At 31.3% G+C, this 22796-nt stretch overlaps 3 protein-coding genes across 3 annotated transcripts; 2 read left to right on the forward strand and 1 right to left on the reverse strand.

Moving 5' to 3' along the window:
• Positions 1 to 2963: 2963 nt before the first annotated feature.
• Positions 2964 to 10844, forward strand: LOC11415048 (phosphoethanolamine N-methyltransferase). The gene is made up of 12 exons (XM_003619788.4): positions 2964 to 3122; positions 3285 to 3406; positions 6939 to 7076; positions 7400 to 7537; positions 7891 to 8034; positions 8367 to 8477; positions 8591 to 8732; positions 9108 to 9388; positions 9481 to 9642; positions 10057 to 10110; positions 10195 to 10269; positions 10543 to 10844. The coding sequence occupies exons 1-12, from the start codon at positions 3095 to 3097 to the stop codon at positions 10639 to 10641; spliced, it is 1494 nt and encodes a 497-aa protein (XP_003619836.1). The 5' UTR covers positions 2964 to 3094; the 3' UTR covers positions 10642 to 10844.
• A 1840-nt stretch (positions 10845 to 12684) lies between these two features.
• LOC11422226 (vacuolar protein sorting-associated protein 26C) lies at positions 12685 to 18289 on the forward strand. Its single transcript, XM_003619789.4, has 11 exons — positions 12685 to 12845; positions 12940 to 13032; positions 13198 to 13262; positions 15217 to 15271; positions 15769 to 15852; positions 16161 to 16245; positions 16335 to 16430; positions 16959 to 17143; positions 17219 to 17307; positions 17806 to 17905; positions 18002 to 18289. Exons 1-11 carry the CDS (start codon positions 12795 to 12797, stop codon positions 18044 to 18046), a joined length of 948 nt encoding a protein of 315 aa, XP_003619837.2. The 5' UTR covers positions 12685 to 12794; the 3' UTR covers positions 18047 to 18289.
• A 1340-nt stretch (positions 18290 to 19629) lies between these two features.
• On the reverse strand, positions 19630 to 22298 carry LOC11413122 (galactose mutarotase). The gene is made up of 5 exons (XM_003619790.4): positions 22061 to 22298; positions 21915 to 21964; positions 20958 to 21084; positions 20671 to 20775; positions 19630 to 20433 (listed from the first exon to the last, which is right to left on the reverse strand). Exons 1-5 carry the CDS (start codon positions 22173 to 22175, stop codon positions 19811 to 19813), a joined length of 1020 nt encoding a protein of 339 aa, XP_003619838.1. The 5' UTR covers positions 22176 to 22298; the 3' UTR covers positions 19630 to 19810.
• Positions 22299 to 22796: the final 498 nt, after the last annotated feature.

Raw genomic sequence — 22796 nt, forward strand, 5'->3', positions numbered from 1 at the left:
CAATGATTACGAGTTATATTCAGCTAATCCGATAATAGTAAGGTTGTGTAGTGAAAAAAAATTCTGGTCAAGATTTTACACAACAAGACATGGATATGTGAATTAACTGTGAAAAAAAAAACAAGCAACAACAAGTATAATAAGCTGAATTAAAATAAAATAATAATAATAATAATAATAAAACTTCAACGATTTCATCAAAAAAAAAAAAGACTTCAACGATTTTAAAAGTGAAAAAAAAACAATACTCTCAAATGAATGGATCAATACCATAAGAAAAAACACACTATGAAACAAACAAGCCACCGTAAGGATAAAGCAACAATTTAAACAATAAAGTTCCAACAACGATAACGATTAAACAAGGATAATAAAGTAGCGAATCAATAACGATGTAATTAATAATACTACGATATAGACAATGAGATGATGAAATTACTCACAATTCACTTTGGAGGAAGCCTCAAGCAGTCGTTGACAACAACAAAGTAGTAGTAAGAGCGGTTTGTACATCTAACAAATAAGAGTGGTAGATTATATAATAATAAAAATTGTTACAAGGAAAATATAACAAAATAATAATAATAATTGTTACAAGAATAAGATAACCTAATAATAATAATAAGATTGTTACAAAAATAATATAATCTAATAATAATAAAAGTTGTTACAAGGTTAATATTGAGATTTGAAATTAATTTAAGGATAATTATGGCAATGCAATAAAATTTTAAAGAGATTTGCTCCCCTCCCTTCCCCTTCCCTTCCCTTCTAAAAATTGAACCAAACACTTCAAATTAAAAATCTCCCCTCCCCTCCAAAACTCTCGAACCAAACGGACCCTAAGAGTTATGCTAATTAGTGTCATGAGACACTAGTTAAGAAAGTTAAAAATATATTTTTTTTTATTAAAAACAACAAATTCTTGAATTTCAAAAAGTTGAATATACAACTTTTTCACAACTTCTCAATACAATATTTATATATTTGTTTCCTTAACTTGAGCATTAGTTATCGTTTCTCTTTATTTTATTATAGAAATACAATAGTTTTTGCGAAATCCGTCGTTAAACTTTTTCTGGATTTCCAGAGGAATAAAAGTAGGCAAGAAATTGAATTCCTCCAACTTCTAGGAAATATTCTCTCACTCATTTTCATCAACATTCATCCTTCAGAGATATCCCACATAAACGACACCAATATCATAAGATAGATTATCCTTTAACTCCCTAAAAATTGAATCTTCATCATAACTAAAGCACCATCTACCAAATTGTCATCCTTTTTAGCATTTAAGGAAGAAAATTTGCCACTATTAAGACTGGATCTAGACAACGAAGAATCAAAAAGAGAGAATAAAATATACAATGAGATGAAATAAAGTATATTTGGTGTTAGCAGTTTATGATACTAATAAATTAACGATAGAAAAAAAAAAACTATTTTACTGTGATTAAAAATAAATTATCTTTATCAGCTGAGTTAAGCTCACGAAAACATCCATGTCAAACTCTCCCACCATAGACTAATTGCCTCTCTTTAATTCATAAACATTATCTACTCTTTTTAACCGTTTTTTTTTTCTTTCTCTTTTACATTTTCATCTTCTAATTTTCAACTTTTTTTTGTCAGGTAGCCTAATGGCTGAAGCTCACACATTATAAATGTGGAGAAATAGGGTGTCAGGTTTGAACTCATGTCTCTGCATAAATTATGCAATGTCCCTACCAACTAAGTTAAGCTTACGGGGACTAATTTTCACCCTTTAATCCTTCACAATTATGTTGAAAATTACTAATTTAACAACATTTAAAAAAATTTAGACCAAATTGCTACAGTTTGAAAATCGTGTTTTTTCCCTAATAAAAATCTAGTATTTTTTTTCTTCTCACGGTTCGATTTAGGCCTTTAATCTAATATTTTTCCTCTACAAAAAGTTTATGTATCCGGTCAGGATTGAGCCATATATTAAAAAGAAAACACCACAAAAAAATATATATATTAAAAGGAAAAGGTGGGGGTTGTACGGGTTGAAAGTGAGGATAGAGAGACTTAGATACATGTTTTCAATGTGAGAGAGATTCTATATTATACACTTAATATACATAATATTAGATCAGTTTTCAATTAACCTGAAAATTAATTTTTTTTACTTATACAGTGACCTGAAAGAATATAATTTCTTAACTCTTTTCATTAAAGTAAGTATACAATAATTGGTAATGTAAGAATGGTTGTCAAGAAAATTAATAAATGTAACTTAAAAATTAGAAAATATGTGGCTAGATTTTACTCACATTCTATGGGTACTCTATATTATCGATGTTTCTTTCTAATAAGAACTGATGAGTTCATATGTAATCTCTCTGGTCTCAATTATAAGTAAATTTTTATTTTTTTAAATTTATTTAATAAATTATATATGTGGTCTATAGTCTATGTAGACCATATACATCATTTATTGAATGAATGTGTAAAAATTAAAAATTTGCTTATAATTTGGACGGAGAGAGTATAAGTGGGTGTGTGCGTTTTCCTAAAATGAAACGGGTACCTAAAAATTAATTGAGAGATTAGTCACTTTAGTCCATGAATAGGAGAGGAGTCGCCACTTTAGTCTCTGAATGCAGATAAATTGCAAAATAGTCCCTGAATGTAGACTCTGTTAGTCAATTTAGTCATTGAATGCAGACTCCATTAGTCAATTTAGTCCCTGAATGTAGACTTCATTAGTCACTTTAGTCCATGAAATTGACCAACATAGTCTATATTCAGGAACTGTTTTGCAATTTCTCTGCATTCAGTGACTAAAGTGACTATTCATTGTCCATTCAGGGACTAAAGTGACTAATTCCCCAAAATTAATTATCTAAATTAAACTGAAAATTATCAATTTATAAGTTTTATTTTTGTTTTCCACAAGAGGTAATCCTGTTGAAGGAAAAGGTGGAGGTCTCTTTCATATATTGATGGTACAAGTGTTTATATATAAGAAATTACAAGGGCTATAGCTTATAGAAGGCAAACACAGCTTCACCATTGAGTACTTTTTTCATTTCTTTCTCTCTCATTTTTCTTCTCCATTCTCTCATATATGGCTCATTTGGAAGCAATGAAACAAGGTGAATTCTCTTGTTATGAATTATATATAATATATATACATGCTCATGAATGTTATCAAAAAGTACAACGTTGTTGGTTGGTGTTTTTTCTTAAATAATGTATTATATTGCATATAGATTAAGGTTATTATTATCATATAAGAATTGGAATGATTTTTTTAGGTGGTGAAGATGAACGTGAAGTGCAAAGAAGTTACTGGAAAGAGCATTGTGTAAATTTGTCAGTTGAGTCAATGATGCTCGATTCAAACGCCTCTCATCTCGACAAAGAAGAGAGACCCGAAGTATGTGCTACTAATTCCTATTTCCTAATCTTATATAACTAACTAATTCTTTCACAAAAGAAACTAACTAATATACATATTTTCTCCTTAAAAAAATATACTTTTTTGTCAAGTTTTTATTTTCTTTCTATATAAAGTTTATATATATTAGTAAAACTAACATAACAATTAACATGTTAATATTAACCTATTAATGGTTACCATGAAAAATAATGTGTGTATTCAAGCATATTCGTTAAATATATCTTGAGATATAACAAATTTAATAAATTGTTCGTTCAAAAAAAACAAATTTAATAAATTGTAGTTATCCGATGCCAATTATATTTAGGTGGGTTAGTTTAAATTTTTTTTTTTTTTAAATAAAATAAACTTCAGTTAAGATAAATTAAATTATAATAAGATGTACAAGATCAACATGAATCCAATATTTATGGATTTGAATCATCAAGATATATTAGAGTTGACAAAACAAACTATTTATCTATATATATATATATATATATATATATATATATATATATATATATATATGAGTGTGTTTTAACAATTCATGTGTGATTTCCACTTTTTAGTTATAACTTTGCTGAAAGACACCTTCATAAAAATTAATTGGTGTTTTTTGACAAATGTTTATAAATTTGTGACGTATTGAATGATTTTTTTGTCTTGTACAACAATTGGTGAACAATATATTAGTATTTTAGACAACTTGTATTAGAGATAATTAAAGGGTTGTATTGTGGTTTATTAAGGGATAAGATTTTGAGTTTTAAATGGACTAGACAATTTGTCATGTCTAGTTCCTTTTTTAGCATATCAAATGCAACATTAATTAAAAAAATATGTGCGCAACTTCGATTCTATGAGGGTTGGACCAGTGTGTCATATCATATTATTGTTTAAAACGAATTGAAAATTACTTATGATTCTAATATGTATTTTAAAGAGAGAAACTTGACCTTCTCTCTAAGTTCTCTTTCTCTATCATCCATCGGAGAGGGGTGGTTTTGGATATTTTTTAGACTAAAATCACCCTAATGCATCTTCTTTCTCTTCTTTTAGTTTAACTAAGTGGTTTTCACATATTTCACATAGTGGCTAGAGAAAATCACCTTTAAGATGAATAAGTGGGGTGTCCGAGGTACGAACCCCGGTCCCTGAACAAATTGTGCATTATCCTTTGCCAAATGAACTAAATTTATGTCAAAAAGAAACTCTTACATGTTTTCTTCCATTTTTTCTTACCCTCTTTGGTGACAGATCTACATTTTACTAATTTGGGGTGGTTGCCCCCACAATTTTCCTTTATGTTGTTAATTATAGGAAATTTTACTTTTGTCCCCACTTTAATAATGTCCCCACTACACTAAAAAGCTCATCTTAAAAAAAAAAACTTGTTTTGAAGATGATTTTTTTTTCATTTGTTGTATTTTATGAACTAACTAGTTTTTTGTCAAGTTTTTCTTTTCTTTCTATATAAAGTTTAATTGATACATATGGGTATATATATATATATATATATATATATATATATATATATATATATATATATATATATATATATATATATATATAAACTATCATAACAATTAACATGTTAATATTTTCCTTAAAAAAATTAACTTGTTAATATTTACCATTAAAAAAAAAGTGTATTCAAGCATATTCGTTGAATATATTTTGAGATATAACAAATTTAGTAAATTGTAGTTATTCGATGTCAATTTAGGTGAGCTAGCTAGTTTAACTTCTTAAAAAAAAATGAATTGCAGTCAATTTTGAACTGGCCTAAATGAGCTTCCAATTTTATCGTGCTTTATGAACCTACTAAAAAACCCAAGTTAAATGTATATTTAGGGTGTGTTTGATCGGTTAAACGGTAAGTATTGGACATAACAGCATAATAGAAGACAAAACAACACATGAGAAACAACACATGACAAACTTTCGAGGTATTGAACGATTTTTGTGTCTTGTACGACAATTGGTGCATAAAATATTATTTTAATATTTTAGACAACTTTTTTTTGACAAAAGTATTTTAGACAACTTGTATTAAAGATAAAGGGTTGTATTGTGATTTATTAAGGACAAGAATTTAAGTTTAAAATGGACTAAACAATTTTTCATGTCTAAGTTCCTTTTTTAGTAGATCAAATGCAACGTTAATTAAAAATATATGTGCACAACTTTGATTCTATGAGGGTTGGACCGTTGTGTCATATCATATTATTGTTTAAAACAAATTAAAAATTACTTATGATTCTAAGATGTATTTTAGTGAGAGGAACTTGATCTTCTCTCTAAGTCTTTTTCTCCATCACTCATGTGATAGGGTGGTTTTTGATATTTTTTGGCCTAAAATCACCCAAATGCATCTTCTTTCTTCTCTTTTAATCTAAATAAATGGTTTCCACATAGATCGAGTTTTAACTTGTGTTTTTTGTGATTTCGTCATCTGAGTGTGGCGTTGTGTTGTTCAGCGTCTTGTGTAGTGTTGCTTAATTTACTGTTTTGTTTCGGTGTTCATTTGGTTTCTATTAAAAGACAATATTCAGTCAATTACAAATTCAATCAATGATATGTTTGTCAACGTTGCAAATATAAAGATATGAGTATTTTGGTCAATTTGATTATATCATATTATTTGTAGTCATATTATTTGATTATATCATGTTGTAAATTTCTTTACACATTCATCATTTATGTATTTAACAATGTTGAATATGTAATTGTATTTAATGTATTTTATCAATATTTTTGGGGTGGCGGGTTTGAACCTCGGACCTGCTTGCATATTATTATGCATTGTGCATACCAATTAAGCTAAGCTCGCAAGGACTACTTTATCAATTTGAATGAATATCATTTTATTTTATTTTTGTAAAAAATAAACTCAAAAACATGTATCTTCCTTTATTTGTCATCCTCTTTGGTGACAGATCTACATTTTACTAATTTGGGGTGGTTGGCCCCACAATTTCCTTTTATGTTAATTATTGCAAATTTTACTTTTGTCCCCACTTTAATAATGTCACCACTACATGAAACTAAAGAAGCTCATCTCAACAAAAAAAATCTTATCTTGGAGATGAATTTTTTTTCATTTGTTGTATTTTATGAAGTAATTATCGATTAAAATTCATTTTTCAGGATAAATAAGTGGGATGTCTGACGTTCGAATTTCAATCCACTATCTGAATTATGTTTACGGGACAATTTTTCACTTGTTTTATTTTCTCCACTTCTATTTATTTTATATTTAACTTCTTTTTGTCATTCATATCACCTATCATATTTTAAACTTATTTTCTTCTTCTTCACACCTCAAAGTCCATAACCGTCTCTTTACCAAAAGAAAAGGCTCATAATTGTCTCAAACATTTTCATGTTCACATGTTATATTCTAAGTGGAGAACAAGGCCTATTAATTATTTATTATTTATTATTATTAACAAGATAATAGAATATTTATTTTTTTAGTCAGCGTGAATGTCTTTTGGACTCATCTATTTTAAATTACATATAGGTACTTTCTCTATTACCATCATATGAAGGAAAATCAGTTTTAGAGCTTGGAGCAGGTATTGGAAGATTTACAGCTGAATTGGCTCAGAAAGCTGGCCAGTTGCTTGCTGTGGACTTCATTGAGAGTGCAATAAAGAAGGTAACTATACCTCTTGATTACACCTATAAATATTTATTTATCGCTAAACTTTGTATTGAAGATGTGTTTGATGTCCGACACTGAAATGACATTGACACATCTGATTACATTTAATTTATCAATTTCTCTAATTATCCTTATTAGACATATTATTGTTTATATTGCGTTCGATGTCTGTGTCTGATTCAATACTTCATAGCTACATATTTATGATTGATATTTATCAAAATAAATTTGGTAATGCTTATATTTATTGTGAAACAATTCCCTGAATATGTAACCAAAAAAAACAATTCCCTGAATATCATACAATATTTTTGCAGAATGAAAATACTAATGGACACCACAAGAATGTCAAGTTCATGTGTGCTGATGTCACATCTCCAAATTTGCATATTTCTGAAGGATCAGTTGATTTGATATTCTCAAATTGGTTACTCATGTATCTTTCAGATGAAGAGGTATGTTTTTTGTTTTTCTATTAAGGCATAGAATTTGTGGATTTGGATTAAATGAAGTCAAAATACATACAATCCTACACATGTGGATCATCAGATCAAAATCTAATTATTCATAATACAATTTTCTATTTGAAATTTGATTTAGTAAAAAAATCGAAATTTCGACTGTCTAATCTTGATTCAATGTGCTAACTACATGGTATTTTGATAATAGATGATTCATTTCAAATTGAGAATTTTCCATTTTTGTCCCTTAATGTATGTGTCTAATTTAGTCATACATTATACTAATATTAATATTGTTTCCTTGCCACTACTTTTTGTTAACTCTTTTATTTTCCCATTAATTTCAGGTTAAAAACTTAGCTGAAAGGATGGTCAAATGGTTAAATGTTAATGGATGTATATTCTTTAGAGAATCTTGTTTCCACCAATCTGGAGATTCAAAGAGAAAATACAATCCAACTCACTATAGGGAACCAAGATTTTACACTAAGGTTTGTTCTGAATGGAATTATTATTCACTCTTAGTCCAAAAACAATTGTTTGATTATAGACGAGGTTGTCATCGACTTAATTTAGACTCATTTGTGTGACTTTAAAAGTACTTATGATTAAAGTCAAACATGTTTAATGATTAGACGATTATGATTGAACTGACGATTAGGTCAACGAGGTATGGTTGTGAACTTTGATGGTAAAGACATGTTATAAGGGCATGGATTCAAGTCAATAATTTAACCAAAATTGCTATTCATAAGCCTTATTTTCTACATTTATTTTGTAGAAAAGCTTAACTTTTATCATTATCCTTCCCTTTTTCATGTAGGTATTTAAAGAGTGTCATATGAGTGATGATAATGGGAACTCCTTTGAGCTTTCTCTTGTGGGCTGCAAATGCATTGGAGCTTATGTTAGAAATAAGAAGAATCAAAATCAGGTCATATGAATTTTTTTATATTTCTTTTAACTATAATGATCTAATATTTCATCTTATCTTATTTAATTGACATAAAATATATTATTAAACTAGTAACTCTCTTTGTCATGCAGATTTGTTGGATATGGCAAAAAGTTAAATCACAAGATGATAGACGGTTCCAAAGGTTCTTAGATAGTGTTGAGTATAACCATAAGGATATCTTACTTTATGAACATGTTTATGGTCATGGCTTTGTGAGCACAGGAGGACTTGGTAAGGATGTTCTTCCTCAATGATATATAATTCCTTTCGTTTAGGAAAGTGGACGTGGTTCTCGGGTAAACCATCGATGATAACAATTGGATATATTAATATTTAAACCATTTATTAGAATTCTTACATATCCAACGACCGTTATTGATGGTTCACTATGAATCACGTTTACTCGAAATAGCACTTTTACTCAGATGATGTCTTTTGACCTAATACAGTTTTTATCGTGCTTATTGTATCTCATGCTTAGACCGTCTGATTTCATGTCGATTATTCTAACTATAGTATCAAAGATGCCATTTGTATTGTTTTAAATCAATCATGCATAGAAATTTCAAAGATTTCTAAGTAGAAAAGTGGTTAATTCTTGAGCAGAAACAACAAGGGAAATTGTGGCAAAGTTAGGACTAAAGCCAGGTCAAAAAGTACTAGATGTTGGTTGTGGTATTGGAGGAGGTGACTTTTACATGGCTGAAAATTTTGATGTTGAGGTTGTTGCTATTGACCTCTCCATCAACATGATTTCTCTAGCTATCGAACGTGCCATCGGACTCAAATACGCGGTTGAATTTGAATGCGTTGATTGCACAAAAAAATCGTATCCTGATAAGACCTTCGATGTAATCTACAGTCGCGACACCTTATTACACATCAAAGTAAGGAAAAAATTTTATTTGATATGCTCCAAAAAAAAATTCTTTCCTTTTTTGTAACATTTAGTTATTAAATATTCTATGAATTTATATAGGATAAACCAACATTGTTCAGATCATTTTATAAGTGGTTGAAGCCTGGAGGTACACTTTTAATTACTGACTATTGCAAAAGTGTTGGAAGTCTTTCAGTAGAATATGCAGAGTATATAAAAAAGAGAGGATATTATATCCATGACATGAAAGCATATTTTCAGGTATAGTACCTTGTTGTTAATGTAATTATATGTCTTTTATTTTTCACATATATGGCTAGTTTATTACATATTATAAGAAAATTTGATATGTGATAATTTAGGGATTCATTTTGAGATTTGAAAAAGAAATAGTTGTTGCGTTCTATAAAGCACGTATACGGACACGGACATCGGATACAACACAGACACCGACACGACGACACCACTAATAATTTGAGAAAATCACATAATCTAGTGTAATTACATATGTCGGCGTTCTGTGGGTCTCGAAAACGACACGTGTCCCACACTGGGACACGTCTAATTCGAGGAATGTTTGTGCTTTGTAGTTATTCAATATAACTTTTGATTTGAAACATTTTTGAATTTATTTCAATTACAAGATATGCTACTAATATTGTAAATGATTCACAGATGCTTGAGAATGCTGGATTTGATGATGTCATTGCTGTTGATCAAACCAATTTGGTTTGTCACACCCTCCTTATTACTTTGTTTTATATTACCATTTTATTATCCTTTTGTTGTTCTAACAAATTTTATTTGTTTCAGTTCTTGAAAACTCTACAAATGGAGTTGAATGCCCTTGAGAACAAGAAGGTTGATTTCATTGATGATTTCTCTGAGGTGAGCTTTTTATAAGCTTTTGGACATGACTATTAGAATGCATTTTTTTTCATTAAACTCTTAAAAGAATTATGCAAATATACAATTGTTGGTGATAAAAGACAAGTTAACTCACATATAAATTAACTATATTTTTTTTTATAAACTAAGAAAATTGGTAAACTCTCGATTTTACTAACGAGTTTAAGAGTCGAGTCTATAAAAACTTCACGACTTGACCTAAACTCTCGATTTTAATAATCTTGTTTTAATTGTTGAAATCTTGATTTTTAGGATGACTATAATGAAATTGTTGAAAGATGGAAGGCTAAGCAGATGAGAGGTGTAGCTGGTGAGCAGATATGGGGATTGTTCATTGCCAAGAAAAAATGATGCTTCTTTCTTAAGTTATGTCATGTAGTGTAATGAAGATATTTAGTTCAGTGTGAACAACCTTGCCACTAATAATTATGTTGTTTTTAGCTTGGATAGCTTGTTATTCTGCTTCCTCTTTTATATGGAAGTAAATGTGATGTTCACCTATTACTCTTATCATGGTTTTTATGAATATTATTTCTATTACCATTTTTATCATTATATGCAAACTTTGGATATGTAGCTTAGTGTTTGAGAAGATTTCCACAAAGAAATGGAGAGTTTTTTCTCCAATGTATATTTGATGTTTTTTTTTATCAGTCTATATAATGAAATGTATGTGTGCCAAATAAGCACTCCAATTTCGTACTGCGTATATTACTCAATTGGTGTGTTTTGGATCGGTTCAGGAGCAGTTTGGTGTGTTTTTATGGTGTCAAAGACCAATTTTAAGTTGAAGACATGTTTTTGTAGGGAAGGACTATATACAAGGATACCATTCAAAGAAAATAACCACAAATTTTCTCAAGAACATTTGAAATACCTTGTTCATCAAATATAGAAATGTTGTCAGTGAATTGGTCAAGCCAAACGGCATTACCAAGTAATCAAAATGGCCACCATGTGTTTTGAAGGGGGTTTTGTACTCTTCGCATTCTAACTAGAGATCCTCAATAAGTGGAATTAGCATTCTAACTTGATTAAGTCTTCTATAGTCACTAAATTCCTCTTTAAGTGGGATTTTGTGATCAAAATCGGGTATAATAGGTGGTAATTTTCGAGGTTCGACAAAATATCACTAAATTTGTTAATGATTGTGACAATTTCTGGAGGAGTTAGCAATTCACAAGGAGTTGTATCTAACATGTGACGAGTAGGAATGATGAATCGATGCATGGAAGACGCCATAGAAGGAAACACACATTTCAACACCATTGGTGAAGCTGCAGATAACACCTTGTTAGAAATTAGTTTGACCACAAATTTTTTTTGCTCCCCTTAAGGCTACCTTCTTCCGTTCAATAGTAAATTCCATGTGTAACTTGTCAAAATTCCAAACAGTTTGTCCTAAGGATTTAAGCTATTTAACTCTCAAAATTAATTCACAACAAGCCAGGGGTAAAACAATTACATCAACAATAAAGCAAACATTTTCAAGGGTCCATTGGAAACCTTTACAAATATAAGGGGCCTCAAGTTGGTGACCATCACCACCACCAGTTGTGACAGACATTGTGGTTGTTGATTCTGATTTGCTACCTAGTTTTCTAGCAACAAGTAGGTCCAAAAAATTGTGTACTACTACTATCAAGGAGGACTTCTAAAGGTGTTTTGTGATGTAATGCGGTAACCCTCCTGGTTTGTGAGGATTACCAAATGTAGGGTCAAGAACAATGATAGCATATGTGCCTTCTTATATGATTTCTTCCTCTATTGGTTCTTCCTCATCCAAATTTAAGACTAATTATTTAGGTGAAACCCAAGTGGATCTTCCAACCTTATGTGCGATCTATTTCTAAAGTGTGAAACACACATGAGTTTTATCTAATAAAAATGTGAAAAATGTGAGTGTTAGAGAGATCATGATCTTGGTTTGGCGATGGATGTGTCCAACTTCCATTTTTAGCTTTCATGGAAGTGAAAAAATGAGAAGGAGGAATTTCGGCTTTCACGCTAATGTGGTATTCTTATGTGATTTCATTTATTATGACTACCAAACAAACACAAAATGTTAGACAATCTCTAATGGGAGGGTTTTAAACACCGGTATCTATTAAGTACCCTCATTAGAGAGAAACTTTTTTTAGGGTCTTTTAAGACTCGAGGACTCACTTAAGATCTCCAATCTCAAGTGGGACCAACACTTGTTTAATATTAAAAAATTAAAATATAATGATATAAAATTATTGATAGTTGATTAGTAAGTATCATTTAAAAAAATTGTATAAAATACTCGATTGAAGAGATTGAGTGCGTATTACTATTTTTTACAAACAAAAAATTAAGAATGCTCATACATACCACTTAACAACTGTTGTTATTGTGCTCGGTACAAGAAATTTAAAGGGACTAGAAGGCAAATAAAACATAAATATAAAAAATTGCAATTAGGGACAGTTAAACCTGTCACACTTTCACGCCATTGGAAGCATCAGACAAAGCTTGAAGCAATGTCTGTTCACCTCAAACTCTCTCGTCCCAATCGTATCTATCGCCCTTCTGTATAACTCTCTCTCTCTCTCTCTCTCTCTCTAGTTCATTATGTATATATAGAATGAGACCCTGAATTTTTTTCTTGATGATTTGAATTTTCAGGAACTTCTTGAAGGAAAAATAATTGTAAAAACACAGTCTTCAATTTCACACTATGGAATTCGTCTTACTATCAAAGGATCTGTCAACTTACAGGTACCACTCATACAAAAAAAAATGATGTAAAGATGAAAACTTTATGTAAAAAATTTATTCCTTTTGCAAAAATTTGATTGACCCAGTTGAATTTGAACAAAAGGGTATTTGAATTTGGGTTTAATAATGGATTTAGTTGAATTTATTTTTTCGATGATTTTGAAGGTTCGTGGTGGATCAGCTGGGGTTGTTGAGTCATTCTATGGTGTTATTAAGCCAATCCCAATTGTGTAAGTTGACAATTTACTTTTCAAAGTAATTGTTTGTTGTGCATTCATAGGGATATTACTAGTAGTTTAATAAGGCTTTGGTTTGGTGTGCAACTTAATTAAGTGTTTATAGCATAAGCTTTTATCATATCAGTGCTTATGTATCAAGCTATTTCTAAAGCAAAATATGAAATAGAGTCAAATTGTTTTCATAGAAGTTATAAGTTGTTTTCATAAGCTATCTTAAAGAGCTTATAGAAATAAGTTGAAAATAGCAAATGAACATGTCATAAGTTTCCGAAGAGTCTCGCAAGTGCTTTTGCCGTAAATAAACTCAAATTAAGTCAATCTAAACAAACAGGCATACTAGTATTAGTATACATGAATAGTATAAGTAATTTTACACAAAAATCTAATCAAGATTCGGTTTCCCTAAAGTGAGCAACTAAATTTTGAATTTAAAGCGAGTAATATTAATCATTCATTTTTTTCTTTTGAAAGAAGTAATATGAATCATTCATGAACATGTCAACTGTTGATGTTACATAAACATGTATAACAAATTATGGACGTCTTGATAGGCAATGTTGTCAAAAAGCGGCTATGGCGACACTATGGAGCTATAGCGTTGTAGAATTTGAACAAATTGCTATTGTTCCGCGATATGTTATATAGTTAAAAGTAGTGTCAAATAGTGGCAGATAGCAGAATTTGAACCAGCAAACCACTTTTATCCATGATCCTCGATTGGCAATACTGTTGAACATTCATAGAGAAATTACTAGCTATTTGATAAGTATACATGAATGGTATTTGCAACTTTTACTCAGAAATCTAATCAGGATTAGGCCTCTTTAAAGTGAATTTTTCACTTTAGAGTTAAAGTGTATAATATTGACCGTTGATGACCAATAAAACATGTATAACCAATGTAGTTAGGATCAAGATGTATAACCAATGTAGTTAGGATCAAGATCCTACATAGGATTGGTCGGCCGGTGAAGGAACATAAAAACGAGGAACGTTAACACAGTTCGTAAGTAGGATCGGTAGGTTGTTGATAGTATTGAGAAATATAAACAGAGAATATAGAGGAAAAATAGAGGAACCAAGCAAAAAAAAAGAGAGAAAATAGAGGAAAAACAGAGGAAACAAGCAAAAAAATAGAGGAAACAGGGGAAAAACAGCAAAAAACAGAGGAAGATAGAGCAAAAACGAACCGGAGTGAAGTCGAAGCACGGTTGAGGTGCCGTGGGACATAGAATCGTAAGATCCTACGAGCCAGCACTCGATCCTGGCTACATTGTGTATAACAAATCATGAACTTGTTGAAATATTGAATTTGACTTCTCTAAAGGGAGTAAAGTGTAAAAGTGAGTCAATCAAAGATTGTTATTTCAACATGTTCATGATTTGATTACACTCATGCAGTATTTACCTCTGATTTTTAAATCAATGGTTGATGATGGTCACTTTAGAGAAGCCGAATCCTGAAATATTAACTCTCTATTTTCTCGCTTTACTCTCAACTCAATTTAGAGGAGTCAAATCCATCTAAGTGCACGTCATCATCTTGCAATACTCATAAACAAGTATCAAGTAGTATCATTATGATGTGATCAGATAGGAAAATGTACTTAAAAGAAGTCTTGGTAAAATTTGTTTACAACGAATGATTAATTATTAAATTAAATTCAATCACTAATTGATTAGTGAATGTTTTAGACTATGAGTCATCCAAAGATTATGCAATTTTCCCTCATGAAAACCATATCAAGTCAGTATTGCAATGTTGGGAGTCCTATTTCTTCATCTAGTTAAGCTATTCAATTTTGTTATTGCTTTTCTTTCATTCACATTTTTTTGCCAAGCCATATATCTAATTAACTAACGTTTTCTACCATATTTTAGTCTTTTTGGATGAAAAACATAATAGGACAAGTGAACATGATTCTTATGATTGTCTTCTAAACAGGAAAAGGACAGTTGAGGTCCAATCTTCCAGAAAGATCGGTTCGGGTACAACAGAGGTAGTATATCAATTGAACAAATGTGATTCTGTCTACTTAAAGCAGTTTTATATGGTGTGATTGCTTAAGTAGAATTTTTTCTAGTATTTCTTAAAATTAAATCATTTAATTAATTAGTCAAAAAAATAATCTTTTAACTGAATACCATTGTCAATAAATATCAAAGCACAGATTCTGTTTTTTGTTCTCTACTGGATAAAAAATATTGAGCTACTCAAATTCGAGTTCTAGTTTTTTTGTGCTTTGCTTTCTATTGATGCTTTAATTGATGTTATGTTGTATTGAATAGCTTTTTCTGTCATATATGTACATAATTTCACACAATTTACTCGGTATTTCTCTACCAATTATTTTTTTTAAACACTTAAATAATCTATAATATACCGTTCTTATCAGCGATGATTAGGTATTATATCTGTCAAATTGCTCTGTTTAATATTTGGTTTATATAACTTGCTTCCTTGTGTTCATTGTAAGTTTTACAATCTGTATGGCAGATACCATTTTCATTGAATCTTAGACAGGATGAGGATTTAGAAAGATTTTATGAGACTTTCCATGGGGCAGATATTAGTATCCAGGTAAAATTGTCATTTGAAAGTGTTTTGTTGTTGTACAATGTTTTTTATCAGTAGGACAGGAGTCAAACTCGGTACCCCTAGAGTTTACAATACATACACACACTGCGCGCTAGACCCTGGTGGTGCTTTGTTGTGCAACTGATTGTTATGATGAAATTATTATTTTCTACCATTGTTTTTATCTCTTTTATTTTACATCTAAAAAAGTTTTAAGTTTGATATACTGTCAATTTAAAACTTCAGTTAATTCTTTCCTTCTTTTTAAATTTCACAAAATTTAGCCGCCTGGTGATTGATAGCTTCTATAGTATTTATTGACTGTAGATATATCTCGTGGATACTTGCATAAATCACTATCAGCAACGACGGAGTTTATTATTGAAAGTGATAAAGGTATATTTTGATTCTCTCCTATTCTTTATTTTTATGTATTTGTGAATGATTAAATTACTAATGTCTCTTGTGTCGGTGGAAAATTTCAGGTGATCTTCTGCAAAGACCAATACCTCCTGAGATGGTCATCTTTTACATTACTCAAGACACTCAACGACATCCTCTTCTTCCTGAATTAAAATCCGGTGTGTTGATTTACCTTCAACGAATGTACATGTTCTCCCAATCTAACTATAAAACATAGAAAAGAAAACAAATTAGCGCAATGTTTCATGCCTAAAAATCTCAATTTGTAACTCTGATCTTATACAACAATATTAATTTTGTTTTATCCGTAAGTGGAAAGTTCAGTAGTTGTGTACTTGAACAGTTGAACTCTATTAAGGGTCTGTTTGAATTGGCTAATTTGAGCTTATCTATTGGCATAAGCAGTGCTGAGACTGTTTGGAAGAGTTTATGTCATAAGTTGTTTTCAGTTTATTTTCTTAAGCTCTTTAGGATATCTTATGAAAACAAAACAACTTATAGTTTATATGAGAACAGTTTGACTTGATTTTTGTCATAACCTATACTTGAGCACATATATGATCAACACTTGTACCATAAGCACTTTAAGTTGTTTATCCAAGCATGGTATAAGTGAAACCTCTGGTTTCGTCGTATGAATCAATGGAAAAAGTTTATGGGACTCATGTGAAGTTATTGTTGAATAGGTGGATTCCGAGTGACAGGAAAAATATGTACTCAATGTTCTTTGTCTAGTCCTCTTAATGGTGAGCTAACTGTAGAACGATCAGCGGTTCCAATTCAGTCAATTGACATTCAGTTATTCCGCGTTGAATCCATTCTTCATGGAGAAAAAATTGTGACTGAAACCTCTCTGATTCAAACAACTCAGGCAAGTGATGCTGGTTTTGTATAAGAGCATGTCGCGCTTCTCAACAAGTTTTTTATTCTCTTTTTTGTTGAGCAGATAGCAGATGGAGATGTGTGCCGTAATTTGACCCTGCCTATCTATGTAATACTTCCCCGTCTTTTGACCTGTCCAACAATCTTTGCCGGGTATGTTTCTCGTTCATGAGGATATTCTTCTAATGTGTATTTCATAGAGTAAATGATATGTCCATAACTAATAACGTAACACACACATGTACCTGCGCGCACACGCAAACAATGACTCTAAATTGTTGACACAAAGGGTGTTTGAAAGAGCTTTGTTTGGACTTATCTTATGACATGTTTGGAACTTGGAAAGATTTTTTAAAATAGCTTATGACATGACATCTCCATAAGTAGTTATTGGCTTGTTTTCATAGGTTTCTAGGCTTTGTTTGGTCTGACTTATTTTTACTTCTCTTCTTAAAAGAAGTTAGGCTAAACATTGTTTCTAAAAAGATCTTAATTAGAAAAGAAACTCTTGTAAATACAACTTGTTTGAGTTTGGACTTTGGCATTTTTCATTTCATAAATATCTTCTCATGAAGTACTTTATGTTTGTAACATTTCATAGATATGGCAGACTGAATCTTAAGGACTCATTTTATTAGTATTTTCATGCAGTCCCTTTTCAATTGAGTTCAAAGTTGCAGTTGTTATAACCTTCCAGTCAGAGCTATCTAAATTGCAGAAAAAGTCTGATTCAAGAACTCCACGACTCTGGGTAGGTGTATCTACATTTTATCCTCATTCTCATCACTGATCAGTCTTCACTAACATTGAAGAATCATTTAACAATTTTCTTGTTCTGAATTTTCAGCTGGCAATGGAAATGTTACCGCTTGAATTGGTTCGTACAATGTAAAGATAATACTGATGTGTGGTTTCTCAGAATAGGACTTGGCTTGAACATGTGGATAATTATTTTGACTTACCAATTCATCATTTCATTTAGTTGAGTGTATTGGCTATATGCTCCAGTTTCATAAAATGTAATCAATGTTAATACTGCAACTTTTCTAGATGGTCTATATCAACATTGGAAGCATTCTGTGTTATTTCTTAAGTGTTCCACTTAATAAACGGAAATAATTCTTGGATATCAAAATTTTTATGTCAAATACGATGTTTATTTTTATTTTTGTGTATAAGTTGTAGAAAATAATAAGTGAGAGATAAAAAAAACTCAAGATGTCATTCCGTTGTTTCATTTTCAGGTTTAAGCCATTATAAAGTCGTTGAAGCCTTAAGCCATTCCGTTGTTTCGTTTTCAGGTTTAAGCCATTATAAAGTCACAACAAGCTCAGTGAGTTTCTAAATTTGGGATAAGACATAGCATGCTACATTAAAAACATACATCAAAATATAATATACGATACAATACTTTTACTGTATTATGAAACTTCCCTTGGTAAATCAACATATACTTATTCCATATCAAACATACTTTGGTTTTAACTAACTAACTTGAACACTTTCTTGCGTTTACCAAAACACTTGGGTGTAGGTTACCCAATGTGATCCGTTCTGCTATGCTATAAAAGCTTTGCAAGTGGCGCCCCACTGCTTGCCTACACCGTAACTGACACCTAAGACTTTTAAGCTCCACTTTACCGTGCAATGTGTAGTCTTATAAGCTCTAAAAGAAAATATGAATGACCTACATTTGAGGTCCAAACAAAATATCACTTAAGCTCTCAATTCATTTTTAGGGTCCCACTTGGGAATGTCAGTTTGATTTTTAAGTCATTCACATTGGTTTACTGAAGATAGGAAATGGGAAAGAAGTTTCCTACATGATAAAAATCGCAGAGCCAAATAAAAGCACATTGATCCTACTAATAATAGAATGAAAACTAATGTTTGGTTCCTATTTATATGAAGTTTAGGTTGCCAAAATTACCAAATTACCCTTACCATTTTCTTTAATTACTAATGTGCCCTTAAAACCCTAATTTCTATTTAGGTTCGGGATATTAAGTTGCAATATGCAAGTGTCAGTGTTTGAACCTCAAATTCCTCACTTATTCGCATTTAAGGAATGTATTTAGTCATTAAACTTGATTAAAAAAACTTAAGGTGGCTGTTGGTTTTTACGAGCATTTTTTTAAATATGAATAAGTTTTAAAAAATTAAAAGTTCTCAAGATAAATACATACGATGTAATATACAACTTTCTTATTTTAATATTTAAAAACAACACAGCAAATCTAATAAGTAGTTCCTCTATCATTTCAATTATGCCAGTTATCATCTCCCCCTCACTTCTATTATAGATTATAAACAACAATGTGGTATACATTAAATTATACAAAGTAAAATATTTGCATTTCACAAGAGCCAAATCTAATCCCTCAAGTCATGCTGGATTACATGAACTACAAAATCATTATTAAAAAAATGAATTTTTAGCCGATTCATTTTGCAGTATGATGTAACATTTAGGAATTATAAAATAAAAACAGCTCATGATGTGCTCTTAAAACTGAGTCTCTCACAATCAAGACAATTATTTAAACACAAGTAAACAGTTCTAGTAGCAACCAGAGTTCATGTTCAAAACCATAATAATAAGCAGAACAAGTCTGCAGAATTTATTTCAGTACTCACTCCAACTCTCCAAAAATGTTTATTCAATCGAAAACTCAAACAACATAGAATGCTGATACTTCTCGCCAGGTTTAACAACAACGGATGGAAAATTCGGTTTGTTTACTGCATCAGGGAATCCTTGTGTTTCGAGACATAATCCGGCATGCTTTCCATATACAGCTCCTCCTTTGCCGGTTACATTGTCGACGTAATTTCCAGTATAAAATTGCACCCCAGGTGCATTTGTCCACAAGTTAAGTACCCTTGAACTTGATGGATCCCTAACTTTTGCAGCATGCCTCAAACCGGCTTTCTCTTCGCCACAGTCAAGCACGTAATTGTGGTCATATCCTAAACCAACTTGATTAATGGTATCACCTATTCTTTTCTCAGATGTGAAATCAAAAGGAGTACCCTTCACGGGCACAATTTCACCGGTTGGCACGGTGTTCTGATCAACAGGAGTGACATGATTAGCCGATATCTTAATTGAATGATCGAGAATATTCCCTGAGCTATGGCCAGCTAAGTTCCAATAGGTATGCTGAGCTAAGTTAATGATGGTTGGCTTGTTCTTTGCCACTCCTTCCATGTCGAGCCTCATAGTCGTGCTTGAGGTGAGCGTGTAAGTTGCAGTGACAGTGATGTCGCCAGGATAACCTTGTCCGATAGAAAACAAAAATCAGATTAAGGGAATGGAAGAAAATAGTGACTGCAAGTAATGACAATGACACGAACACGAAGACACTGATAATAATTTGAGAGAATAGAAATGATTGAATGTGACCAAAAGTGCCGTGTTGGTGTTGAGCACTCGGACATGCCTTCAATATGAAGTGTCAGTGCTACATAGTTCGAATACTTAAAAGTGAAAGGGAAAGAGGAAATAAGCACTACCTTCCTCTCCATCATGACTGTCATACTTAAAAGTAATTGATGGAGTTTCGCCTTTTTTATATTCAAGTACATCCCATACCTTCTTATCAAACCCAACATTTCCACCTGAAATTTGGACACATTTCAGGAACTCAGCTAGTGAAAATCATTAATTGGTGCAATAGAGAGATTTAAAACTTGAGAATTAATGAAGTTTCATAATCAAGCACTTCGTTAGCAAAATATTATTTTTCGTAGCATAATGCAGCACAACAAAAATAAAGACTATTCATTCATAGAATGGATACCGTGGAGAGTGTTTGGGGCTTTGTTGAGAGGCAACGAGTACTCAACCCCATCAAGTGTAAACTTTCCATTCTTAATCCGGTTTGCAACCCGACCCACAATGCAGCCAAAATAAGGAGCTAGACCTTTCTGCTTGTAACAAAAATCATAAAAAAAATAAAAAAATCAGCAAATCAATCATGCCAGAAACTAAAAACTATACATTGATGCATACATATACACATACACATGGATACATAAATGTTTCTCTGTGTGTTGTTTGAAATTTCCGTACACAATCGTGATTGCGACTGACGATTGAATTTGAAATCACATAAATCTACAATTTTTAGCAACTTTAAGAATTGTAACAACATTGTATTTACAGGGGTTTTAAATAGAGGTCTGCGACCGCGATATGAGCTGCGATATAACGGTTTTTCATGTTGTTGAAACAGCAACGTGACCATAATTGAGGCCGGATCGGCCATATTTGATCATGATCAAGGATCGTAATGCAATTGCAACCTTTATTGCAACCGCTATCTAAAACCATCACAAGATTAAGACTTCTAGGACCTTAGTGACCATATCGCAATCACGATTGCAACTGCATTACTAACAATTATTAATGCACTATTTTTTTAGACAGACACACACACAAACACTAGACATGGACATGTCCAATAAAATTTCTAGACAATGACATAATTCAACGTAATCACACTTGCCAGTGTCGTGTATGTGTCTGTGTCTGATCGGTCATGCCTTCAATCAGAAGTGTCTGTGTCGCAGAGATTTAAATTCTAAAATCTTGTTTATGTTTATATATATACAATTCTAATTTCTCGTATCAACGTTGAAGCTAGAAAGAATGTAGAATTTTGAAAAGGGAAATATAACCATCAATGATAGAAGCAAATCCAAGTACAATAAAAGATAAAATTTACAAAAAAGTTTTTTTTTGGATCAAATCATACCTGATAGGATTCAACAGAGTCAAGGCCAAGAACAACATCGGATAACACACCTTCATGTTACAAACAAAAACATCAATTCATTGACATGTCAGAAACAATTAAAATATAAAAATTGAGAGAGAGAGAGAGAGAGAGAGAGAGAGAACCATCTTTGGCAGGAACAGAGAAGGAGGTGATAGTGCAACCAAGATTGGTAACAAGGAGCTGCATGGTGCCATTGTTGAGTTCAAAGATCTCAGGTTTTTTGTTCTGATCCGCCATTGAATGAATTGAAGAAAGAGGGTATGTGAAAATTGTGAATCACAGTTTTGTTTGCTGAGTCAGTTATGTCACACTCTCTCTATCTATCGGATAAATTAAGAATGTTATGTTACATGTGTTGCCGTTACGAGGTTGTTGATTTTTTTGGTCGGTTATATTTGGATTGTTTATTACTCCCTCCATCCCAAATTTTACGGATAGTAAAAGCATACATTTAATTTGGGTATTTTTTTTTTTTTTGGGTATTTAAATATGTATATATCTTTCATTTATTTATTTTTTAATAGAGAAACGATATTTGTACAGTTAAATTTTGACAACTTTAGAGACAATCTCTCTCTCATACTCACATGTGTTTTTATTCTCTATTTTCTTCTTTCTCTCTCTATTCTTTTTATCCAATAAAAAAGGAGGAAAAGTGGTTGTCTCAAAAGTTGTTTAAAATGAATTGTACAAATATCACTCCTCTTTTTAATAATAATATTTAATAAGTGTTCAATCTTTGAGTTCAAACCCACTATTTACATAAATTTCTTAATATTAAAAAGAATTCTTCCTAATGAGAGTATCTAATAGGTATCAAAATCTGGTGAGGCGTACGTTACGGTTTCTTGTTTAGAG

The sequence above is a fragment of the Medicago truncatula genome, chromosome 6 (genome assembly GCF_003473485.1).
Source record: "Medicago truncatula cultivar Jemalong A17 chromosome 6, MtrunA17r5.0-ANR, whole genome shotgun sequence".
Classification (NCBI taxonomy): Eukaryota; Viridiplantae; Streptophyta; class Magnoliopsida; order Fabales; family Fabaceae; genus Medicago; species Medicago truncatula.

Coding starts and splice junctions, on each gene's coding strand:
- LOC11415048 (XM_003619788.4), top strand. CDS start 3,095: ATGGCTCATTTGGAAGCAATGAAACAAG. Junction 3,123..3,284: donor TTTGGAAGCAATGAAACAAG/GTGAATTCTCTT, acceptor TGATTTTTTTAG/GTGGTGAAGATGAACGTGAA. Junction 7,077..7,399: donor TTGAGAGTGCAATAAAGAAG/GTAACTATACCT, acceptor ATATTTTTGCAG/AATGAAAATACTAATGGACA.
- LOC11422226 (XM_003619789.4), top strand. CDS start 12,795: ATGTCTGTTCACCTCAAACTCTCTCGTCCCAATCGTATCTATCGCCCT. Junction 15,853..16,160: donor GGGCAGATATTAGTATCCAG/GTAAAATTGTCA, acceptor TAGCTTCTATAG/TATTTATTGACTGTAGATAT. Junction 17,144..17,218: donor CTCTGATTCAAACAACTCAG/GCAAGTGATGCT, acceptor TTTGTTGAGCAG/ATAGCAGATGGAGATGTGTG.
- LOC11413122 (XM_003619790.4), bottom strand. CDS start 22,175: ATGGCGGATCAGAACAAAAAACCTGAGATCTTTGAACTCAACAATGGC. Junction 21,965..22,060: donor CTCTGTTCCTGCCAAAGATG/GTTCTCTCTCTC, acceptor TGTAACATGAAG/GTGTGTTATCCGATGTTGTT. Junction 20,776..20,957: donor AGCCCCAAACACTCTCCACG/GTATCCATTCTA, acceptor TCCAAATTTCAG/GTGGAAATGTTGGGTTTGAT.